The sequence below is a fragment of the Aplidium turbinatum genome, chromosome 3 (assembly GCF_918807975.1).
Source record: "Aplidium turbinatum chromosome 3, kaAplTurb1.1, whole genome shotgun sequence".
Classification (NCBI taxonomy): domain Eukaryota; kingdom Metazoa; phylum Chordata; class Ascidiacea; order Aplousobranchia; family Polyclinidae; genus Aplidium; species Aplidium turbinatum.
The window spans coordinates 44,171,187-44,193,821 of record NC_137474.1 but is presented as its reverse complement, the minus strand read 5'-3'; the positions used below and the strand labels follow the sequence as shown (position 1 = coordinate 44,193,821).

Sequence of the window (22,635 nt, the reverse complement as noted above, 5' to 3'; positions counted from 1 at the left end):
AAGGCTTTTGCTCAGTTTACATCAATCAAATGAACTGTAGCTACGCTAGACTCCTCGGCTTATAACTAGACGACTCCGACTTCGGACACCAAATCCTTCCAACTCCGACTCCACATCTCTGATGCTAGAAGCAATATAGATTTTCTTAATAAACGTTGAAAAAAGTATTGGTAAGAAACTGTAGCGCCTGCGGCTTTTTTCGTGTTTGCTTTAGTCTAATTGCCGTTGTAAAATTTGTGCTTGGTAGGAATTTGAAACGCCGGCTGAAAATTAGGTTGTTTCCTCGGAATTTGCACCACTTATCAGGGTTTGATTTACATACGTAGTTTTACGTTGTTGTAGCGTTGCGCATTTGACACATGCTGCATTGCTTGAAGCAATAAGCCTCCTTTAAATCAATCGTTCAGCGTGAAACACAGTCAGTTTTTCAGTTTTCAGTATGGTTTCTGTCGGCCAGTTGTGTGGTGCCTTGTTTTCTCAGTCAGTTTGCCACGGATTCCTTTCTTGGAAGTCACGGTGTTAGTTTAATTATGGTTGTAGTGTAGTTTTTTTATGTTCTGAATTAGTTTAACTCATTCTATTTGAATACAAGGCATTATTTGGCTACAACGTTCCGCCGTGGAAGTTCATTCATTTCTTTGCAATAAACTCATACTCGCAAAAAGAAGCAAGGTATTGTTCTCAAGATCATCCCCACTACACGCTGGTACCCGGGATGTTGCTGTAGCAGCTACAACTAGGTATGGGCGGATGTTCAGACCACACGACGTCGGCTACAAAACCATTAGACTGCCATTAGTTTCTATCAGACAAGTGCTTCATGTCCCTTACAACAGTGATTTTTAACCAGTGTTCCTAATCCAGTCCCAAACCTTATTGCGCAATCGAGTCTCCTACATATCCACAGTTGTGAACTGAGCACATGGCAGTTGAGTAAGTGACAACTGAGCTAATATAATTTCACAAGTGGCAGAAAGTTGGCAAATGATGAAAGTGTCACAAGTCAGCAAATTCAGTTTAGCCAGCGATGGCCAAGCAAGTCAATACCAGCTGAAAATATCATTTTCTGACTTGGACAAAAGCTGCATTGTACTTGCTGAGTTGTCTCATGCCGAGTGGTCCGACCAGCACACAAACCTGCGTCGTTGCAAAAAACTGCGATAAAGTTTGAAGATCCAAAAGAGTAATCTTAAAACTGATGTTAGGGACAGTCTAATAACGGGACCACTCATTTACTGATTTTTTTGCGATATGGGCAGCTGCAGGGATATTTCAACACTTTGCGATTTCAAAACTTTGCTTTTGCATAAATGCATTTTCATCAAATAAATTGCTATATTTTGCTTGAATTTTTGTGTGCTAGTACATCGGCAGAATCTCACTGCTGCAGTGTGAGACTACCTGCATTTACTGCTGTAGGGTGACGTCTACCACTGCATCATTATGACTTGAATAGTATTAAATAAACAAGATATCATATATTTCCATACATTTATTTTGGCGATACACACTTTGTAGCCTACATGGACAGGTCACATCGCTCAAGACACGCAGATCTTCCATCTTGTGCAGGTCCTGTCTGATGCCTGTCCTATTCAAAGGCTGCATCTAAAACTAAAGAAACCCAACGGAACTATCTCAAACGTGTTTAAGCGACGAAAAAATGGAATTAATTTGTCGAAACAAATCAATTATACATTGCAAGCTTTGATTGCAAGAGTCAACGAGTCACAAGTAAAATCTGCAACATGTAGATTCTTGTAGAAGTTTTGGTAATAACTTTTCGGATTGTGTGGTCTGTTAAAGATGAGTTGATGAATTTGCAGCTTCGCACTATACGATTTATACTTTGTCAATTTCGTCGTAATCAGTTCCCCACCATTGATCTTCTAGTCCAATAACTTTCGGTTTCTAAACAGACAGGCAACAGTTAAAATATTGCAATATAAAGTTGATATTTTAACCAAAAACATTAACAGCCTAAAATGTAGACAATAAATTCATGCTCTGCAATCGTTTGGAAAAACTGAACTGTTTCCATCTTCAGTGCTATATGGTTTAACAACAGTGAAGATGAAGGCAGTTTAGTTTTCGAAAAGATTGCTAAACTTGAGTTTAGTATCTACCTTTTGGGCTCTTTGTTTTCTGAATAAATTGACCAGGCGTTCCTACCATTTTGGTACGAAGTGGATTTTGTTTATTACAAAAAAAATAAATTTACCTAGTAAAATGCTGATTGACGTTGAATCCACTTAAAATCATATCACAAAAACTTGTAAAATTACGAACAAAAACTTTAACATTAAAAATGACACATAATTCCTAATATGTTATATGCTAAAAATACGATAAAATAATTATATACTAAACCATTACATTAAGATCGAATGCATTATCTCTAACCACTAGACTAAAACGTTTACAGACATTCGTTTGAACTGAGTGCATGCATGAATGAAAATCCTCAAGTATATTCCAGCAGATAAAACAAAAGGTTAACAGTGCTGAAATTTGGTTCATATAGAAAATGATGGGAGTCAACTGAACTAATAGGAATATTAACGACTAAGTAAGAACATGCTTTTGGTGTAAACCTGAATTCCTTATGAAAAATGTTATAAAAAGACATGTGACATTGGGCATGCCCATTGCAAGCGCGGCACCGAATATTTAGAAATGACAGGACTTCCTGGTCAAAGTACCATGGGGGTGTACGTCTGACTATTATTAAAAAATTAGAAACGTATAGACTAATGAAGATTTTTCTAAGTTTATTGAGAACAACGGACGATCGGTCGTAGTGGAAAGCCATGGTAGCCGTCGCTTTGCATATGTAAGGCCGGTGATGATAACGATGATGATTAAACCGTTTTTTATACAAAGATGTTAATTATCCTTTGATACTCACCGTTTGATTTAAAGATGCAATTTTATTGGAAATCACATTGATAGCGGTGCTGCTGAGTTGGCACCATTCCAACTTTAACTTCTTTATGTTAAAGATTGCTTTCGCTAAAGACACGGCAGTCTCATCGTTAATTTGATTGTTGCTAAGAACGAGCTCATTCATCTATAACGTAAAAAATATTTAAAAGATAAAAAAAATGACTTAAAACAGTAAAACGAAATATATTATTGAAATTAAGTAGCGTTGACAGTCAAGTCAGTAACTAGCTTCTCATTGAGCAGGAGATGATTTTAAAGGTCAAGAACATTTCCAGGAGCCCGAAACTTAAAAAAGCCCACCATCATTTTCACTTAAGTTTGCACTTTTTGCCTGAGTAAGTTTAACATAGCTAAATAATTAAACTTTGGAATAATTGATTGACATTCACCGGTTGTTCCATAGACGTAACTTTGTTGAAGATCGCTGCTGTAGCGTTGTTGCAAAGTCCGCAATGATCCAACTCTAACTTTTTTATGTAAGGGATTGCTTCGACTAGATGAGCAGCCGCAGAAGTGTTGATGGCATTGTCATTAAGACTGAGTTCTTCCATCTATAGAAACAAACGCATTGAACAACAAGCAAACAATGGAAAACATAGTTGGAGTGCGTGCTAAAACTACTGGATGCAAAATATATATATAAATCTTAAACCATTGCAAACATTAGTTTTGTATTAGATATTTATTTTATATTTACCATTTGCTCCTGCGATGCAATCGTATGTAAAATCATGGTCGTACCATTGTTAGTGAGTTGGCAATTTTCTAGCCACAAACTTTTTATGTTTGGGATTGCTTTTGCTAAAGAAGCAGCCGCGTCATTGTCGATGAGATTGTCACTCAAATTGAATTCATCTAACTACAAAAATAAAAGATAAATTTTAAATGTATAAGCTACAACAGATTCCAGAAAAATGAATTTGTTTGGCTTGATATACCATCAGAAGAAAAAAGAGATAACAAGAAATGATTAGTTAACTGTATTTATCATCAGCATATGCTTAAAAATGCGATGATAATAGTTATTTTAAAAATCTTGCAGAAAATCAACAGCAGAACCCAGACTCTGATATCCCACAAGCCTCCAGGCACCAAGGCAAAGAAAGAATAAAATTTTAAGAATAAGGGATTTCTTTAAAAACCAAATAAAACTTTAAGAGCCAACGATTTCACAAAACACCAGGTTACTAAACCACTGTATGCTTCAACTATACTTTATGTGACTTATAATTGACCATTCGCTACCGGATGTGACATTGATGCAATCTTGTTTGAAATCATTGTTATGGCATGGCTGCTCAGTCTGCAATGTCTCAAACCCAACTTCTTGACATTTGGGATTAATTTTGTCAAATCAATAGCAGAGCTATCGCTGATAGGGTTGTAACCAAGATCGAACATATCCATCTACAAATTCAAATGCAGCATATCATTTTACAAATGATGAAATATAAAAGGCATTATCTTGAGTATAACTGTATCATTATTAAAATAATATAAAACGCTCGCATGTCAAGTGAAACAACTTTGATACAAGGTTTAACTAACTTGTAGACTAAAGTAGTCCTAGACCTAGTAGTACTATTGCACTACGAAATAAAACTATTATTAAACTATTATAACACAATACAATGAGTTCTAACGCCAAAGTTATGCAAAAAAAAAAAATGATTTTAGCTTGATTAAAACATTACAATATGCCATAAAAAATGATTAAAGAGTTACCGATGTTTTCATAGACGCAATCTTATTTGAAATTGTTTTAATAGCGTTGTTGCTTAGTTTGCAATGCATCAGTCCTAAGTTCTTTATGTTTGGGATCGCTTCTGTCAAAAAAGCGACACTCTCTTCGTCGATTGGACTACGGCTGAGATCAAGCGCATCCATCTATAGATATAAATGTATGTAGCATGCTGTGATAAAGGCAGTATAAAAATCAATTGATTGTAATTACTTTAATTGATGTTAGATAAGGTGCCAACCTTCAGATTTAACGATTTTTTAATTTTTAATTTTTTGACGTTCAAATGCCGGTTTCACATGTTGCATAAAGCAAAACTATTAGTTGTATAGTTGATCAAAATGGAAATACTTGAGAAGTGTTAACAACTACTGATATTAACGTTTAACTTATGTGTTTGCATTATTTTGAAGCCACAACAAACATTGTGGACATCTCGTTTGTATTTAATGGTTGAAAGGTTCTAATCAATACAAGCAAGTTTCGTAAATAAACATATTCAAACATATTCAAAACGTTAGTCCGTGATCTAGATAAAATTCCAATTTATTATTAAAGCGTTTTTGTATACTGTACTTATAAAATTGAACTAACTTTCACTTGCGAAGTACCAAATCCTTTCAACAATCTTCGTAGACTATCTTGGTGAAACACAACTTTTGCAACATTCATCGAAAATGGTTTTGTTGCTCTTTGCAAAACATAGAATAACGAAGAAACATCTATTGGAAACATTGTTTTTATTCGAATATTTTTTGGAAGCTGGTTGACTACTTCTGCTGTCAAAAGAAGATCATTAGCTTCTTGAAGCCAAGAACAAACTTTAAATAATAAAACTTGCTTGATGCCAATATTGGAAATGTCAGTTTCATGTGCATATCGTCTGATAGAATTCACAGCAACTTTGAAAAGTTTCATCTTTTTAGCATCAAAATCTTTCACAGTTCCACGAGGAAATAGTTCTTTAACTTTTTTCACCATAACTGGATGGGTAAGTCCAAACATAAATTTGCTTACAACTTCCCATATTGGCTTTGTGAGTTCATTCAGAAAAGATTCAAAATCGTGTATTGGCAGTTGAAATAATGCGTAAATAGCAGTGAATAATTCTTGCCAAATCAAATGGGAAAAACAGAACTTTTTATCTACATCTAAAATTTTAAACCTGATACTTCTGTCAGTTGCAGTAAAAAGAAACGATTGAAGCGTTTTCGCGTTTATCTCGATGTTATTGATATCATTTAAAGTGAATATGATCTTGCGGTGAATAAACCCGCTCCATGCGAGCATAGCTAACTTCCAAACTTCGTCACTCTTTCCATGCAAATGATCAGATCTGACGTAGTGACCAAGCACTTCAACAAATATACCAGTTAAGGATCGAATGGAAGTTTTGCCATCTTCCTCCACAGACATATTGAGAACACTATATATGATGATGCTGTTGACAGGAACAAAGCATGACGCTGAGACATCAGGATTGTCGTGCAAAAACAGTCTTACTTTATTAAAGTTGCTTTGACAAATTTGTTGACCTAGTTGATCTTGAGATTTTTGGTTTAAACCAAGAATATCCACTGCAAAATGTGGTCGGTAGTTAGGATCAAGCTCAAAGAATTGCCTTGGTATAGAGGTAATTAGTTTTTTTGACAAAGAAAACAGCTGACTATTTAAAATTTTCTGTACAAACGTACCAGGTGACTGAATGCCACTTGTTTCTTTCTGGAATGATTTGACGATGTTTACTTCATCTAGACCATCAAAGATAATCACTACATTGGGGTTATTTTCAATCTTTTCCATCCACATTTCATCAGACTCATCAGAATGTTCCCAATCGCAACCAGTCATCATGAAGCAAAATAATGTTGTTTCAAATGAAAAGTCAACTTCTCTCAATGGAATATAAAAAATATACTGAGTTTCTGGAAGGACTTGACGGTCTAAAATTAGTCGAACCAATTTTTTAGCTAATGTCGTCTTCCCAATGCCTGCTTGTCCGATTAGAGCTACGATATTTCCATGGTGATTAATAAACTTCCTGTAAGCGTCCTCGTTCATAGCTTTTCGTTTTGCTTCAGCTTTGGCTTCATTAATGGCGTGATCAAATATTTCTTCAAGATTAATATTTCCTCGTACACGACGTTTGACAACGCTCTCAAAATCTTTTCGATTTTTAAGATGTCCGTCGTCAGCATGTTCTGGAAATGATCTTTTAACTCCTCGTTTCAATTGCAAATTTTCAATGTTGATAGGAAGATTGAGTTCAATTGGCAATGACATGATTCCAGAAATTTGTCTACATCGCTTTTCCAAAACTTGTTTTAGGTTTATCTCTGTAATAAATTGTCATAAATGTTGGACAGCAATATCTCAAAAAGGGATTTAAACATTCAGCATTTTTAATTTAAATGACCGCATCGTTTGTAACCTACTCAAATAAAGTTTTTGCAAACCATTGCAAATGTTTTTAATAAAGCGACATATTACTACATCACCTTACGGAAGGTTTGAACCCTGCTCAAAAATGTACTTAGAATTCTTACAATGCCGATTTTGACAAGAGAAGTTATGAAGAAGGTTCATTAGTTTGTGCTCGAAACTATGCACTTTGCGCGAAGTGGTAACCGGGTAAGGTAATTGAAAGGGAGGGGGTGTTCTGTACCGTGTTCGAACGAAACGAGGCGTTTGGAAAAGACACATAAATCAACTCCAGCGCAGGTTTTAAAACGTTTAAACTGAAAGTAAAAGTGACTTTTCTGATTCAAGTAAAAATAAGGTTGCACCAAGTCCAAAAAAAGAGTCTGAACCGATTAATACCAATGCACTCTGGGCATAGTAAATCTGTTCCGCAGACACTCTATCCTGTTCGAAACAGATGCCAACCTGATTTCTATCAAGCTTAGCCAATGCGTTTGTTAGTCGTATGTGCTTTTGACTCTAATCGTAATATGACTATTATTACAGTGATCTGGTAGCACTACATGTTGTTGTGTATGTTAAGTTGTGAATACTTGGTTAGTTTTACCCTTCTTTAGCTGGAATGTTTTTTACACGAGGTCGTGTGTCATGTAGGTCTACGTTTATGGTGGAACAGCATGATTATTTCTGTTGCTAAGTGTTAATTGATGAGGGAGGAGTGATATAGTTCAGTAACGTTAGTTTGCGTTATGGTTATTGCCTTAGTGGTTATTGCATTGCACCGAGTCACGTGCGCATGATTACATCATGCCTCCCTGTGGCTGTGAGTAAATTGTAATTATTATTGCAGCAGGACTTCGTAACCACACAGTGATTCGTCACTTGTCCACATAGCCCTACTCGTGTTAAGACCTTCAATTGCTTTACGTTTGTGGGTTTCTGTAGCTATACAATAAGAAAATCAAATGTTTCGTTATTGCACTTTAAACAAAGTTACAAAGTCAGAGGTTTAATAACTTTGCTTTTTCTCAAGGTTCCTTGTACGATGCGATACGGTGATCTAAAAATTCAGAATGACGCATCAACAAATCGTTATACTGAAGCAAGAAATCAATTTCGCTAAAAAAACGAGAAACCCATGAGGAGCCTAAGGGCTCTGGAAAACCTTGCTAAAGAGCACTGCTCTACATATAGCCAGTTTTGATTATACCATGGGAAGGAAATCTTGTCGAGCTCAATTCAATACACGGCACAGAAACTTCAATCTGGTTATGCATGTATGTTTCAGATTATGCTGGCAAAACCTTGTCAGTTACCAAATGTGTATTGATATAAGACAGCATGTTTTAAAGATAAAATATAACCTAAAAGCTGAAATAAGATTTCTTTTTCTTGAGACTAATGTCTTTATCACTCTTCATCATAGAGAATATTGTAAGAATAATTCACAGCAAGAGAGTCAATTCAGTTTACAGGCTGTGCCAACGAAATATTGTCAAACATATTAATGATGGTGAGGCATCGGTGGTACTCTTTTCGTTCATACCATGTTTCCAGTTTTAAACATTGATGTCAACATTGATAGCGAATTTATTTAAAACGTCGTTTTTGATTTTTCTTTTTTTTTGATTTGCACAAAGTGCATCATAACACTTAACTTTAGTGTGATATACAGTGAATTTCATCAATATACAAAACATAGCACAAGTGGTTAGTAGTACGATCATTCCCAGACAACCACTTTATCTGGTCCAGATTTTCACCATGTCGGTCAAGGGTCGCACCAGATCTTTACTAGATCTGGACTTTATAAAGTGACTGTCTACGTAGTATCAATGTTGTGAAATATTGATACTGAAGCAAAGCAAAAAATGTGAATAGCTATAATGCTGTTTTGAAAACAATTTCAAGTACTAACCTGGCTTACTACCATCCGTCCAGCACTTGAAAAATAAAAATAGAAAGACGAACATGGCCAGTAAGAGACCCGATTTTAGAGGGCCATCGTTCAAATCTTGTTCCTGAAAAATGAATCAAGGATAAAATAAAAATTTCCTGAGAAAAATATAACAGTTTGTTGTAACAAACACAATTAATCTTTACCATGCTCATTAAATATTGATCAAAGCATAACCATTTGATATTTATTATACTGATAAGTTTAAGACTCTTGGAGACAAACGAACTTTGCACTGTAGGCAAAGGTGTTATTAGATACAGAACAACCAAAAATTGATGTGGTACATTTAGTTTAGGTTAATATGTTATCACATCCTTTCTAGTAATGATCACAATACAATTTTAACACAATGTGGAAGGTGTAAAGCTAGAGGAGCTGAAGATGCTGATACGATAGCAAAAAATTTCTTTAAAAGATCATGTTAAGACATTACATCAATGCCCTAAAGTTTCAACCCTGTAATACCATTAAGTTAAATTTTCGTCAATTTGGAAACTTCTATAAAGTTCGATTTTGTTTTGCATCTTTGGAGAAGTGTCTTACCTTAAGATAAGAACCTGAAAAGTAACTTTTTATGACATGAACATACCAGACCTCTTCGATGCCACTGCTAATAAATAACAAGCTAATTTAATTTTCATTTAGTCGGTTTGATGTTTTATTTACTTCCCACTACTTTTGAATTTCCCAACATCTGATGTTAATACTTCGTAAGAGTATGGAGGCAAACTTAAAGAACACCTGGATCAGTGGCGGCGTGTTATAATAGGCTGCAAAACGATGTAAAATATTTTGCAGCCTATCCATTAATAATAGCCATTAGCCGCCAGTGCTCTGGATTAAATTGTTGTACAAATGCCAGCATTCTATGAATGCGAATACTAATTTTATATAGCCGTGGGATTCAATAAAAATAATTCTGGAAGGATGCTGCATACTCGCAACTACTTTTCTGGGATCGAATTAGATTTGCCAATGGATCCTAAAAGTTGGCGGCATCCAAACTATCGTCATAGCCTAGGCCCTGAGCTCTACAAAATCTTTGAGAAATAATCTGATATGGAAATAGATATTTTATCATTTTAAAACATTCGCAACCCATCTTTCATGTTTTCTAGGTCCATGATAGCAGTAATCTTTTTGTCGTATCTAGGCTCAAGCTGGGTGATTGAAAATTAAAACAAAGCGGACGAAAAAGCAAGTGTGCCAAACTTCGACCAATTTTATGATGTGACCAACAACCGGACATCAGCATGGAACAATATAAAAATAGAAGATTGTAATTACCTAGATTACTTATTTACAGAAAAGAAAGGTATATACCAAAGTAAGTCATTCAAACGTTTTTTGTAGCGTCTATTTTTATTTGTAAGTCTTGCTATATATGGTTTAAAATTGCTTTGCTGTGACCTGTGTTATTTTAATGTGACGTACAGCTGGTCGCATAAATTTATTTCTATTTATCATTAAGCGTTCAGAATATCTCCAGCTCCAGAGGTGAACAGAAGATAATGACGAAAAAAATGAGACAGAAACATAACTGCAAGGAAAAACGGGAAACAAATTTCAAAATTCGAATATCTTGATTGGACAGTTTATGAAAACGGAACGAGTGACAGAGGGGTGACGAAGAGATACCAGGCAGGATGGAGAGCCGGGGGAGGGGGGGGGATAACAGGAGTCGTGTGTGACAGTAAGTTGCGAGAAAAGTTTAAGAGGAAACTTTATAAAACGATGGTTAAGACCAGCAATTTTGTGTGGGATGCAGGCGGTAGTCCTGACGAAAACACAGGAAGGGGAAAAATGCAAGTGGCAGAAATGAAAATGTTGCGATGATAGCTGGGATTGAAAAAGAAGAATGGAGTAAGAAATGAAATTATCTGAGAATAAATGCAAGTTGGAGAGCTGGAAGACAAGCTGAGAGAGTCACGTCTTAAATGGTTGGGTCATGTCGTGTAAGAAGAAACAAAGATTTTGTCGAAAGAAGAATAAAACAATTGGAAGTTGGTAAAAGAAAGCGAGGTAGGCCGAAAAGAAGATGGAGAGATTGTGTGACAGAAGATATGAAAATAGTGGAAGTAAAGAAGGAAGATACTGCCGACAAAGTGATCTAGAGGACTACAATTTACACCGGAGACCTCACTTGAAGTGGGAATAAAGACAGAAGAAGATTAAGCGTTTAGAACATTGTTGGCCGATAATCATGAACTAAAACGTGTGTTCAAAGAAGAATATAATGAGTGAGCGGTGAAAACATTTGAGTCGACCTTTAAAACAAGACACACAAATCATACGTCTGATAAATCTTGAGACGCATCGGACCACTCCGCATTCCTATGTGTCTTATCCGTTTCTTCAGATGACTTATTTGCTTCTTCATATGACCCATCTGTATCCTCATATGATTCATCTGTATTCTCGTATGATTCATCTGTATCCTCGTATAACCCATCTGTTTCCTCATATGACCCATCTGTTTCTTCAGACAACCCATCTCCTACCTCATTGGGTAGTTTACAATGATGTCTTACTACAATGGTTAAGTATGCAAAGATTAACAAAAACGACTTGCCAAAATATAAATGTAAGCCACATATTTTTTATGTTTTTACAGAAGTTGTCACAATTGTATATGTTACGTAGAAATAAACAAAAGCTTTGTTTTAAATTTAAATCAAAATGACAAAAGCCAATGTCATTGTCAAATGTAGGCTATATATTTTGTCCATGATTTTCCTTCGCCACTGGACCTTTCAATTTAACTACCGTAGCAAAGTTGGCACCACAGGTTATAGAATTCTGTTTAGCTTAATTTTAAATCCGACCATCAAATTCCAAACAACGAGTGCATTGGCATAGCAAAAATTTACATTGCCACAACATCTTTTTCAACTCGTACAAGCAGAACAAGTGCTAAAAAAGTAGATATTAACCACAATTTTGTAAAAAGAAAAGAAAAAACTGAAAGCATGATTGTAACATGGACTTCTAAATAGTAGAATCTGGACTGGAAACCGACTTTACGAAGTGTACAACAGTTGTCCAAAAAGTTACCAGTTCTTATTTTAGTGCTTTTTCAGTTGCTGCCCCACCCCTTCTCGTACAGTACCAGCACTGTACCAGTTAGGGTTATTCACTAAGGGAGGGACGGAAGGTTTTGGATATCTTAGTAATTAACCCTAAACTTGGCTGTTGGTCAACTGTTGGCCCACTGTTGTACCAACTGTTTGGCCAACTGTTGTACACTGCGTAAAGTCGGTTTCCAGTCCAGGTTCTACTATTTAGAAGTCCATGGATTGTAATAATAAATAATTGTTTTGGTGGTCAGCCGAGGTGAGGGCACACAGCTCAACGCGTTTGGCTCGTTATGAAAAATAGCTGAGTAGGTTGTAGGTTTAAAAAAACATAAAAAGAAATCCTACTGCGGGCAAAGCCATTTCAAAATGCAACAGCTATTATGAAACCTACTTACTAGTACATAGCCTACTAATATTGCGATATAGCAACATGAATTAAAGCAATTGAACAAAACAAGTCAAACTTTTCATATTCATCTACCATTCCACGTAATGCGATGTTTTAACCCCATCTTAGTGCGAGCTGTTTTCGTACGCGGAAAACACGTCACGGGCTATCTTAGCCCCGTGCTAATTAATCGCTAATAACGGGAGCTATGAAAATCACAGAGCAAAAATATTTACAAGATAATAGCCATGTGTAGCCTATTGTGCGTATAGAAATTAAATTTGTACCCAACAAATTTATTGAAATAAAGTGCTTCGAGATGAAAAACGTCAGAAAGTCGGTTTTTATTCTACTGTAATTTCTTGAAAATAGCTTCAAAATTGAAATTTTTGAATTATACCATAGATTTTTTGTTTATTTTAGCATTACTCTATGCCATAGAGTAATGCAAAAATAAACAAAAAATTACTTTTTCACATAAATATAAGGCATTCTTGGGCGTTTTTACATTTCAAAGTATTTGCACTCGCATTTATATTGCACTAACATAATAAATATACAACCATAGCATTGCACGAAAATGTCTAACCACCTGAGACGACATGCTTATTGTGAAGGGCAGGAAGGTAGAAAAATGACCAGTGTACAGTAAGTTTAAAAAATTCGCAAAGAATAAAAACTAAAAGTTAAGAAATTTCACATTTCTGGCATATTTTCCTCTGCGAAATATTTCACTACTAGAGCGGGGCGTCCTTATAAATCTCTGTGTCGCTACAAACAGGGTTCGGAAGAAGGAAATGTCTGATGCTTTCAACTAATTCATCTACTTGTTTAAGCTATCAGGTTTACTGGCTGTGCCTAGTTATATTCATCGATACATAGCATGCACCTTAGAACTGAATCTTTGCTTTCACCTTTTAAACCATTACGGTTTTTCCACCTTTTTTTGTTGTTGCTGTATTTTATTTTCATAATATCGCTTCTTCTGTATTATTGACATAGAAAAATAAATTAAATTGATTTGCTTCATACGCTTAGTAGGGTGAATCAGTGAATTATTTCTTCATCCTGCAAGCTGATCATGTTTGCTTTGTAATGTAAGGTATACTTGTCGATGTTAACACCGGTACACAGTAAAATATAGCCTACTCAAAAACAAGCAATCTACCTTACAAATATGTTCCAGTATAAATCCAACTCACTTGGCCGAGGAAGGGTACAATTTATGGTCCAAGATTGATTATATACTGGATTCTGAATAAACGTTTTAGCTACCGTGGTGTGTTCACCTCGTTTGATATGAACTGACGGTTTGAAAGAAGATCGATTGCCATTTTCTGCAGCTATCATCTGAAACAATATGACACCTCTAGACTTTATCTTTGAAAAGTTGATATATTTTTTTGAAAACTAGTGAGGGTTAAACTTTGATTTCATGTTTTGTCGAAATGGTGGCGATGCACTGAATATGCATCAAATAAGTGTTGCAACTTTTCACTGAAACCAATATATTTGCAACAAAAACGATTTGCTAAAAAACATTGTCATTCACAAAGCAGAAATCAAATAGTCTCAGCGTGCCCTGGAATAATATAGGTAGGCTTACATACGTTTACGAAAATAAAGTTCAAGTCCTAAAATAAACCTGACAAAAGGTACAGTGCAGTCACAAAGGTACATTCATGTTGCATAATCGGAACGGGTGACCTATAAATTGTTTCATGTAAGATGACAATAAACACAATACAACGTATCGAAATTCTATGGTTTCTTTGTTGTTCATACTTTGGACTAACTTAGTTGTCATGCGACCTTTTCAGAGAAAGAGTCTATCATTTTTCCATATTGAACAAACGTAAAAGGTATAAAAGAATAATAAATCTTTTGTTTCATCATCCAAGAAACAAAGACCTTTTTCTTCATTTAGTGACCAATGGTTTGCTAATTATATCTGTTCACTCACCTCAGCATCTGTGGTCGATTTACTTTCGGCCCCTACGTTGCTCACTTCTACACACTGATGAGGTTCAACATCTTGGTGGTGACTTCCTAAAGCAGCTGGAAAGCAAAAGAAACGTCCAAACTGAAGCGAGACATATTCATAATCACAAGTAACGTCCAACGAAATCATAGAAAAAGTTTTGTATCATAGTTAGATAAATAGTAATAATTACCGTAAAATGTTAGATGATATATTATAATTGCCAATATTTTGAGATGACTGCTTTGTTTCTCTTTGTGGAAGCGTTTGTCTAGACTTTGTGGGCCTTGCATTATTGTCAACGGAAGTTTCACGGTATAAAAAAAATTGCTATACAAAGATATTGTTTTGATAACGTATGCATATTTTTTTAAAGGTTCATTACTTATTTCCAAAACTTTTGTTCTCATATCCTAAATGCAAAACATCAAGTCTAAGAAAGACGTTGTTTGAAAATTTCACGAAACTCTTAGCTTTGAAAACACTAGAAAGTGCATGTGTTGACTGATGAGTTAGCCTACAGTTTTCAATGTTCTGTAGAAATATTAGGCGGAGATCAAATGCTGAATCGCACCAACTTCAAGAATTAGATTTAAAGAAAGTGTAATGGCTAAAATGTCCAGATGTACTAAAAATGGAATCTTTTATCATTAGGCCCATTTTGATAAATCTAAATTTTTGAAACGTGTTTTACATAATTAGGAAAAAAGCAACATTTTCTTACAGGCGTCATGTTAAACCTGCAAAAACGCTTGGGATGAACAAGTCGGTTACACGTCTTGTCCAGAACACCGAAACTCATTGTTTAGCCATGTAGGATTGAAGTGACCACGTGAAAAGAAATTTATTTGAATGTTTTACAGCAGCTATTTTGATGCTTAAACATTGGCGTAACGCATCGAGTACCTTTTGAATCTTGTCAAAATATCCATGGTGTATCATGAAAAACAGTAGAAGCAAAAGTTGTTAAAATTTCTGAAAGGGTTGGTTTTCTAAACTGTAAAGGTTTTATCTGATCAAAAAATAAAGATCTCAAAATATAGATAGCCTTCAAAACTCATATTCAGGAAACGTTTCGAAAACCATGGCCTACTGTCTTCATCTTCAGTGCTATAAATGTCGCAAAGTAATTGTCTTAATATGCTAAATATTTTACTGTAAGAATGAGAACCAGCACATAGTACCGCACCTTGTTCTTGAGAAGTTGTGGGACGTTGTAGATGTTCATCAAAATCATCATCCCCATCATTGAAGAGTGGTCGGTCAGATGCTGATGGATCTTCCTATACAAAACAGTCAAGTAAAACCGTATAAATAGTAATGGGAAGGTTTACTAACTACGTTAGCATAAACAAAAATTCCGCCTTATGTGTTTGCTTGTGTTTTAAAATGTGTGTTACTCAATATGCGTTTATTCACAAAAGTATCTATGTGCAAATTAGTTTTTTACTCAAAGTAAAATAAACAAGATTCAACAATTGTCGTATTTCTCGCTAGGCCAAGTTTTTCAAACGAAAAAAAACTATAAACAGTTACAATAACTGTGTTCTAACAATTCCATGGGCATTGTAATCACATCAAAGTGGTTTCTATTGTATTTTAAAACAGTTTTATTTACAAATAGTTTGAGAAGAACAACATGCAATTTTGTTGTTTATTAATACTGTAAGGTAGGCTTGAAATTTAAAGAGACTTTCTAAGTGTGCCTGCCTACTTTCTTAGCAAAAACATCACATAGGCTGGTAGCCTAATACAGGTGTGCAGCAACATTTCATCAATTAAAGATTTCTAATGTAATGCATGATATTAAAGTGAAGTAGGGGCCTACAAATTAGGTCTGTGAAGAGATGGCTGCATAGTTTCAAAGTTACGTAAATAAGCCAAAAAAAAATGCATACATTAATTTTTGGTGAGTCTTGGGATGTAAATTAATGATCTTTTTATAGAGGTAGCTTGTTCATTATAAAAAAAATTATAAGTTCAACAAAATATAGCCTACCACAGTAGGCTAGTCCTACAGAAACCTAAGTGTATCTAAATACGTTAGAGTTACGTTACTGTTAGTTATCATACAAGCAAGTCCTATGCGTAGATTAACCTATTGGCTATCTAGTATTTTAACAACAATTGTTGTTAAAATACTCACTCAGCTGACTTTTCCTACCGAGAAAAGCACGGGTACGTTTCCACCGTCTTTGAATGAGTGATGGTACACCAGTATTGGGAAGTGTTATCTTGTCAGACAAAATGTTAGAAACTAGAAACTATTACATTGTGTCATGTTATGAAAAGCGTCGTATTTTCGTGCTTGGACCGATGCAGTCATGGGTAACAAACGATAAGAAAAGATGTCACACGATAAACGGTTGAAATGATTATTTAGAAAGTGCTGTTTAGCTTACTGGGCTACTGCTTCCTATTTTAGTTTCCAGCACGTGTCGACAGTCGCGTTTTGAGGCTTGTATCTTTTTCTATAAGCTACACTTGCTATTTTAGCATGCATTGTTTATGCTCCGATGGTCAGAAACGAAACCAAGGTGGACTTTTACAAAATCTTTGCGCACTTTATAGCGAGATGAAATTTAGTGATAAATGCAACTAAGAGATTCAGCTTATTATTACAATATTTAGGATTCATTAGAAAATAATATTTAGAGTCATTTTATTTTACAAAACCTTCTTCACAATTGGTAACTTTAAATCAACCACCATGTGGCATGACATTTATAACACTAGGCTGCACTTTTCAAGATTATTATCAAAAAGTAATACCAGGCCGCAAACAGAAGTCACCGGGAAAAAAGCGGAAGATTTGTGATGGACTTGAATGAAAACGAAGTAAAAATGAAGTACCGTATGAAAGAATTTATAATCGTCAAAATGACCTTATTATGGACCTGACATTTTTGTCAACTTACCAACAAAGAGCTAGCTAGTTGGTTTTTATCTTTATCCTCGGACTGACAAAGCCTTTAATAAGTTATTCCTCGTAGCTTTGCATACTTGTAGAAGCTTTTGACACAGGGCGGGTTACCAAGATCGGCAGAGTAGATTTTCCCACAGTTGTTGAAGTGTTGTTGCTGTCGGAATTATATCATCCACTGTGGCACTAAGTGCCGCTGAATTGAGAGCAGTCTAGATATGCGTTGCTCAAGCGCTCACTCGAGAGCTGAACCAGCGCCGCATGACTTTACCACTCCTAGTAGGCTACGATGTAGGTCTAATGCAAAATATGAAGTTTATCATCAACTTAACCCTTTGCTTTTCAACGTTTTTTTGGAAGTTAACTGCTCAAGGGGGGGCCGTTTTTGGATCAAATTCAATCAGCTGTTACGTGTGATCCGCTGGTGCTATTTCAACAGAAGTTGCACTGGTGTGAAAAAAAATCATTTGTCTATAAGTTTGAAAAGTCATTATTCTAAAGTTTTATATGTTAAACTTGATATTTCAACTTTTGCAAAGGTACCCAAAAACGACAACTTTGATTTAACTTGCCGCCTTTAATTAACCGTGCTAATCCGACTTCATGCAAAGTTCTAAAGGACAAAGAGCTCGATCAGCTGCACGAAGTGTGTGTGCGGTGTGCCGACTCATTGCATTGAAAAGATTTACGACTTACGAGCAAATCTTATTGTAGGCTACTCATTCATTATAAAATAGTTACAGAGTAAGATTGTTACATGAATTTGAAAAAAACAAAACTGCGTTGTTTTATATTTTTGTCCTAAACTAATGCTTTGCGAAACCCATGGCCAGCTTCCTGTTTTATGGAACCAAACTTCTCATATGTAACACCTTGGCCTACTTGAATAGCTGTTTACATGTTCGTTTGTGCATTTTAGGTCTACAATTGAGTTTGTAGTATGAATATTTTTAGTAGAGAGAAGACAATTGAACAAGCTGTTGAAATTATCTGAAATTTCTAAGTTCAAATTAGGCGCTTTTGGAATTGTGGATTTGTGTCAAGTCGCAACACAAATATCATGCAGGCCACATCATAAGTCATTTGGCTTACGGGTGTTTATAAACATGACTCATGAATTACATCCACTAAAAATACAGCATTTACATCAACAAAGCTAAGTTTGAAGTTCACTTTTTATTGAAGATTGTGTCAATCATTTTGAAAATGCATTTATAGTCCGCCAGCGTCGAAACAATGCAACAGCGAAGTGAGGAACATGGGTAAACAAAGGAAATGAGAATTGTTTGGAACACAAAAAATACGCGTAAACGCGACAAAGCGATACAAGAGCAAGGCAGCGATTATGTTTCTGGCCAAAAAAAAATTAACTTATGACTTGAAAGATAAAAATGATTATAACGAAGCTTCAAAATTTGTCGTAAAAAATATTGCAGAGATACAATAAACATAATCATTTTGTGCTAGACTGTGAGAAGACTTCCTAGATTCTTTTCAAACGTTTGCAGGATTGCAAATTATTTTGTATAACTTTATATTGCCAAAAAATGGCTTCTTGGTTGATATAACGTGTCTACAATGTATAAAAAATTCTTAGGCCTACTACATTGAAGTAATGAAATGTTTTTTTTGTGATTTTTTCTGATAACGTTTTACAACATCCGAAAAGTAAAAATAATAATGATGAATAATTTTACATAACCATGGTTTGTAAACGCTTCACAAAAATTGTCGCGGAGACTTTACTGTTAGACGTAAAACGTTTGTAAAAGAAAACTGTCGGGTTACGTATTTATAATGTTTATTACGCTGTTATCGAGTTATAAACTGCCTTTGTTGTCTACCTTTGTGGTTGCCGGCCAGCTTAGAGCAGCATGCAAACTACGCGTTTATGGTATTTGCATGGTGTTATGAATCCCGCAAATTTTCCACAAGGTCTTTGTTTTTATCTTGATATTTTGTGCCTTTTCTGTCCTAAACTTGAAGTCACTGTGCAGCACAATCCACACCGGTTTTTAGACTCAGTCTTCATTGAAAATCTTTTGTGTGGTGCATCATTTCAAGTAGTGTCTTCCCCTGAACTGTTACACAAACCGCCCAGAACCAGGTTGATTATGAATATTATAGCCGTTGAGTGGCCGTTATTGTATGTGTGGATTTATTAGCTGTCTGACTAAATTCATGCTAAAGTCGAGCAAATTCTGCTTTCGGGATCCCTGCCGTTATTTACAATTTTTTTTTGATACGTTTAGGCAGCATTTTTCCAAAATAAATGACGACATCGGTATTGTTCGTCATTTAGATTTAGTTTTCTCAGCATTGTTTATTCATTCTTTGATTCATTAGTTTATCCCACTTTTGGAATAATCGGATCATTTATAAATGGCGGGTTTTCACAATAGCCGGTCTCTTATACATTGGCGCAACGTATTCAGATGTTGAATCAATGATCAAGAAAGCTGATTTGTTGCTTGTCTTATGTGACGCCGAGCATTATGCCTAGTCTACAATACAAAATTATTTGTAGTGAAAACGAGGCATTATCATCTTTATTTTGCGCTTTTTGGAACAACACACAGGGCACTGTGAAGCAAAAATGCAACACATAACAAGAGTAGGCCTAGGCGACATGCAGCAGCGAAGGGACATGTAGTCATCGAGTATGCTGCTACGTGATCTCATAATTTTGAGCATATCTCACAATTACTGTTTGCAAAAACGCCATTTCTTCAGCTTCTTCCAAAAGCATTTGCAGTGATACATTTCCTCAATTGCAAGTTTTGTCAATGAGAGTATTTCCATAGAACGTTTATTTCGAAACCAGGTTTTTCATGTCAATACTCACTACCTAAGGGAAGATTTCTTATTGTAACGCTTTTTATTCGTCAATGGATATTTGCTGGTTGAAGCAACTGTTTTGAATAGTTTGTGGCCTACATTGATCGTAGATTGCTATTCTTCGTAAAGCTGATAACGCAAAAAAAACGTTTGCTATTATTGTTTCTAAGTAACAACTTTGTGACCATTGGATTTTCTTTTGTAGCATAAGAAATAACGCGCTTTGTATTATTGAGGTCAAACCAAACAAAGGAAAACAAGAGGACGTTTCTCTCTGCTCGCGCATATCGATGCACGAAGCAATTATGAGCTTATGGCTTGTTATCGCAATGTAATCCATTTCACGCTTTGTTGGAAGTTTAACCAGAAATAGCAAAAATTCACCAAAATGTTGAATTTACAAGAAAACTACACAACTTTTAGCATCACATTTAGTATCATCAGATTCGCCTGAAAATTTTAGGAAAAGTCAAGAAAAACCAAGTGCATGGCGTTACTGTGCTTCAAGTAATCAACGGAAATATGAGGGGGGGGCCAAATCTGGCCTCCCTTTGAGGAGCAAAGTGTTGTAGGCTAACGCTTCTGATAGCCAGGGCTACCACCATACCGTCGTTAGGCTATTTTTAAGATTTGTCCTGAATTTGAAGAATTTGATCTTGCAAAATATTGCTGTCCTTACTCCTAAGAAATATCTTTACTTTCGACTAGCATCCTTGTTTTATCTTATTATCAGCAATAGCCTACCGTTAGTGTTGCAAATCATAGGCATAATACTTAAATATCTTTTTGATCTTATCAACTATGTCAGTCGCTAACTTGAAATAACCTCATTTGTTGATATCAAGTTATGAAAGCTACAACTTTTTTAGACTACCCACACATCAAACATTTTTGGAATCTATTGGGGTAAATTGACTTACTCCGTCAATCCTTTTTACTAACTTTTTGAAGGAAACTGTTAGGGGAAGGTGGGGTTAGTTGAGTCATGTTTCAGATTTTTCCTTATAATTTTTTACCTATTGTAGATACACTTATCAAAGTCTAAGTGAAACAAAGGTAACGAAGTATGCTTGCTACTACCCATTTATTAAAATGCTATCTCACGTTTAATTGTCATTTTTATTACCTTGAACACAGAGCACCGTTTGACTCAACCAACCCCGCATGCAGGGTTAGTTGAGTCAGTGGGTGGGGTTAGTTGAGGCGCAATGGCATTCATAAGATGCATAATTTTTTGGGGCTATTGGGCACCGTCCCCATCTGGCAGACTGGCACCTCTGATCTATACCATCAATGAACGTTTATTGTATCCAGAAGTGGGGAATAACCTATACTTTGTAGGTATGGGCCACAAGAAATATTAAAAAAAACAGGCGGGCCACATGGCTCCTCCAAATTCGCCCGTTTCCACAAACTTTTCATAAAAAAAAAGTTTTCACAACAACCAGTCACAAATTTTCTTCGAATTTGCCCGACTTCATGCCATTTCTCTAAAAAAAAATTTAAAAAAAGGTCTTCACCGCAACCAGGCCCAAATTTCTCTCAATTTCGCCCGACTTCATGCCATTTCTCTAAAAAAAAGGTCTTCATATCGCCCAGACCCAAATTTCACACGTATTATCGAAAGTGACATGAAATCTAATACTTTTCATGCTCCCACAGGCCACATTATATTGCTTTGCGAACCACATTTGGCTCGCCGGCCGTAAGTTCCCTACCCCTAAATTAATCACAAGTGGACATGTAAAAACAGCACTGTTATCGGTGCACGCCAAATGTGCCAAACTGTTGCATTGGAAACATGTAGAACTACTACTTCCACCATAGGACAGCACGAGTTGCATCAAGTGCAGCAATAACGAATCGAGCAATTCCAAGAGTATTGATGGTGCCGATCATAGTCACCAAATCTCCTCTATCCCTAAAAACAATAGACCCAACTTGTTTCATGCCTTGTTTGTGGTTTGAGCATCCCATCTTTACTTTAGAAGCATCAGCTCCAGTTTCATTTATCTTCTTCAAAGATCTACGAAACGTTTCTTTGTCCACACCAACTCTTTTTGCTGCCTTTCTTAACGACATACCATCTTGCACTAACTTCAAACCAGCTTCAAAAGTCTCCATAAGCCATTGTCCACGACCAGTTTTTTTTTATAATTTTTAATACTTAATTTGAAAATATTTTAAAGCTAAACAGAAAAGTAATAATCAAGTAACTGAATTAATAATGCGCGTTTAGCAATAAAATTCAGAAGTAAGATTTCAGCAGCCTGCAACTTGAGGTAGGGTTAGTTGAGTCACTGCCTCAACTAGTCCCGCAGCTATTGACTCAACCAGCCCCAATCCTTCCTCGTGACAAT

At 35.7% G+C, this 22,635-nt stretch overlaps 1 protein-coding gene across 1 annotated transcript; it reads right to left on the bottom strand.

The window, feature by feature from the left end:
* Positions 1–1,562: 1,562 nt before the first annotated feature.
* LOC145766850 (NACHT, LRR and PYD domains-containing protein 3-like) lies at positions 1,563–22,357 on the bottom strand. The gene is made up of 13 exons (XM_082578552.1): positions 22,181–22,357; positions 15,704–15,797; positions 14,497–14,591; positions 13,736–13,883; positions 11,363–11,598; positions 9,027–9,129; positions 5,282–7,023; positions 4,672–4,833; positions 4,192–4,353; positions 3,644–3,805; positions 3,336–3,497; positions 2,909–3,070; positions 1,563–1,911 (listed from the first exon to the last, which is right to left on the bottom strand). The coding sequence occupies exons 1-13, from the start codon at positions 22,355–22,357 to the stop codon at positions 1,843–1,845; spliced, it is 3,474 nt and encodes a 1,157-aa protein (XP_082434678.1). The 3' UTR covers positions 1,563–1,842.
* Between the last annotated feature and the right edge of the window lie 278 nt (positions 22,358–22,635).

What these genes read in the sequence shown, in the direction of transcription:
- LOC145766850 (XM_082578552.1), bottom strand. Translation starts at nt 22,357, where the DNA reads ATGTCGTTAAGAAAGGCAGCAAAAAGAGTTGGTGTGGACAAAGAAACG. An exon ending in TTAGGGATAGAGGAGATTTG is followed by an intron (nt 15,798 to 22,180) that starts GTGACTATGATC and finishes TGTTTTGTATAG; the next exon opens with GAAGATCCATCAGCATCTGA. An exon ending in CACAACTTCTCAAGAACAAG is followed by an intron (nt 14,592 to 15,703) that starts GTGCGGTACTAT and finishes TTTGCTTTCCAG; the next exon opens with CTGCTTTAGGAAGTCACCAC.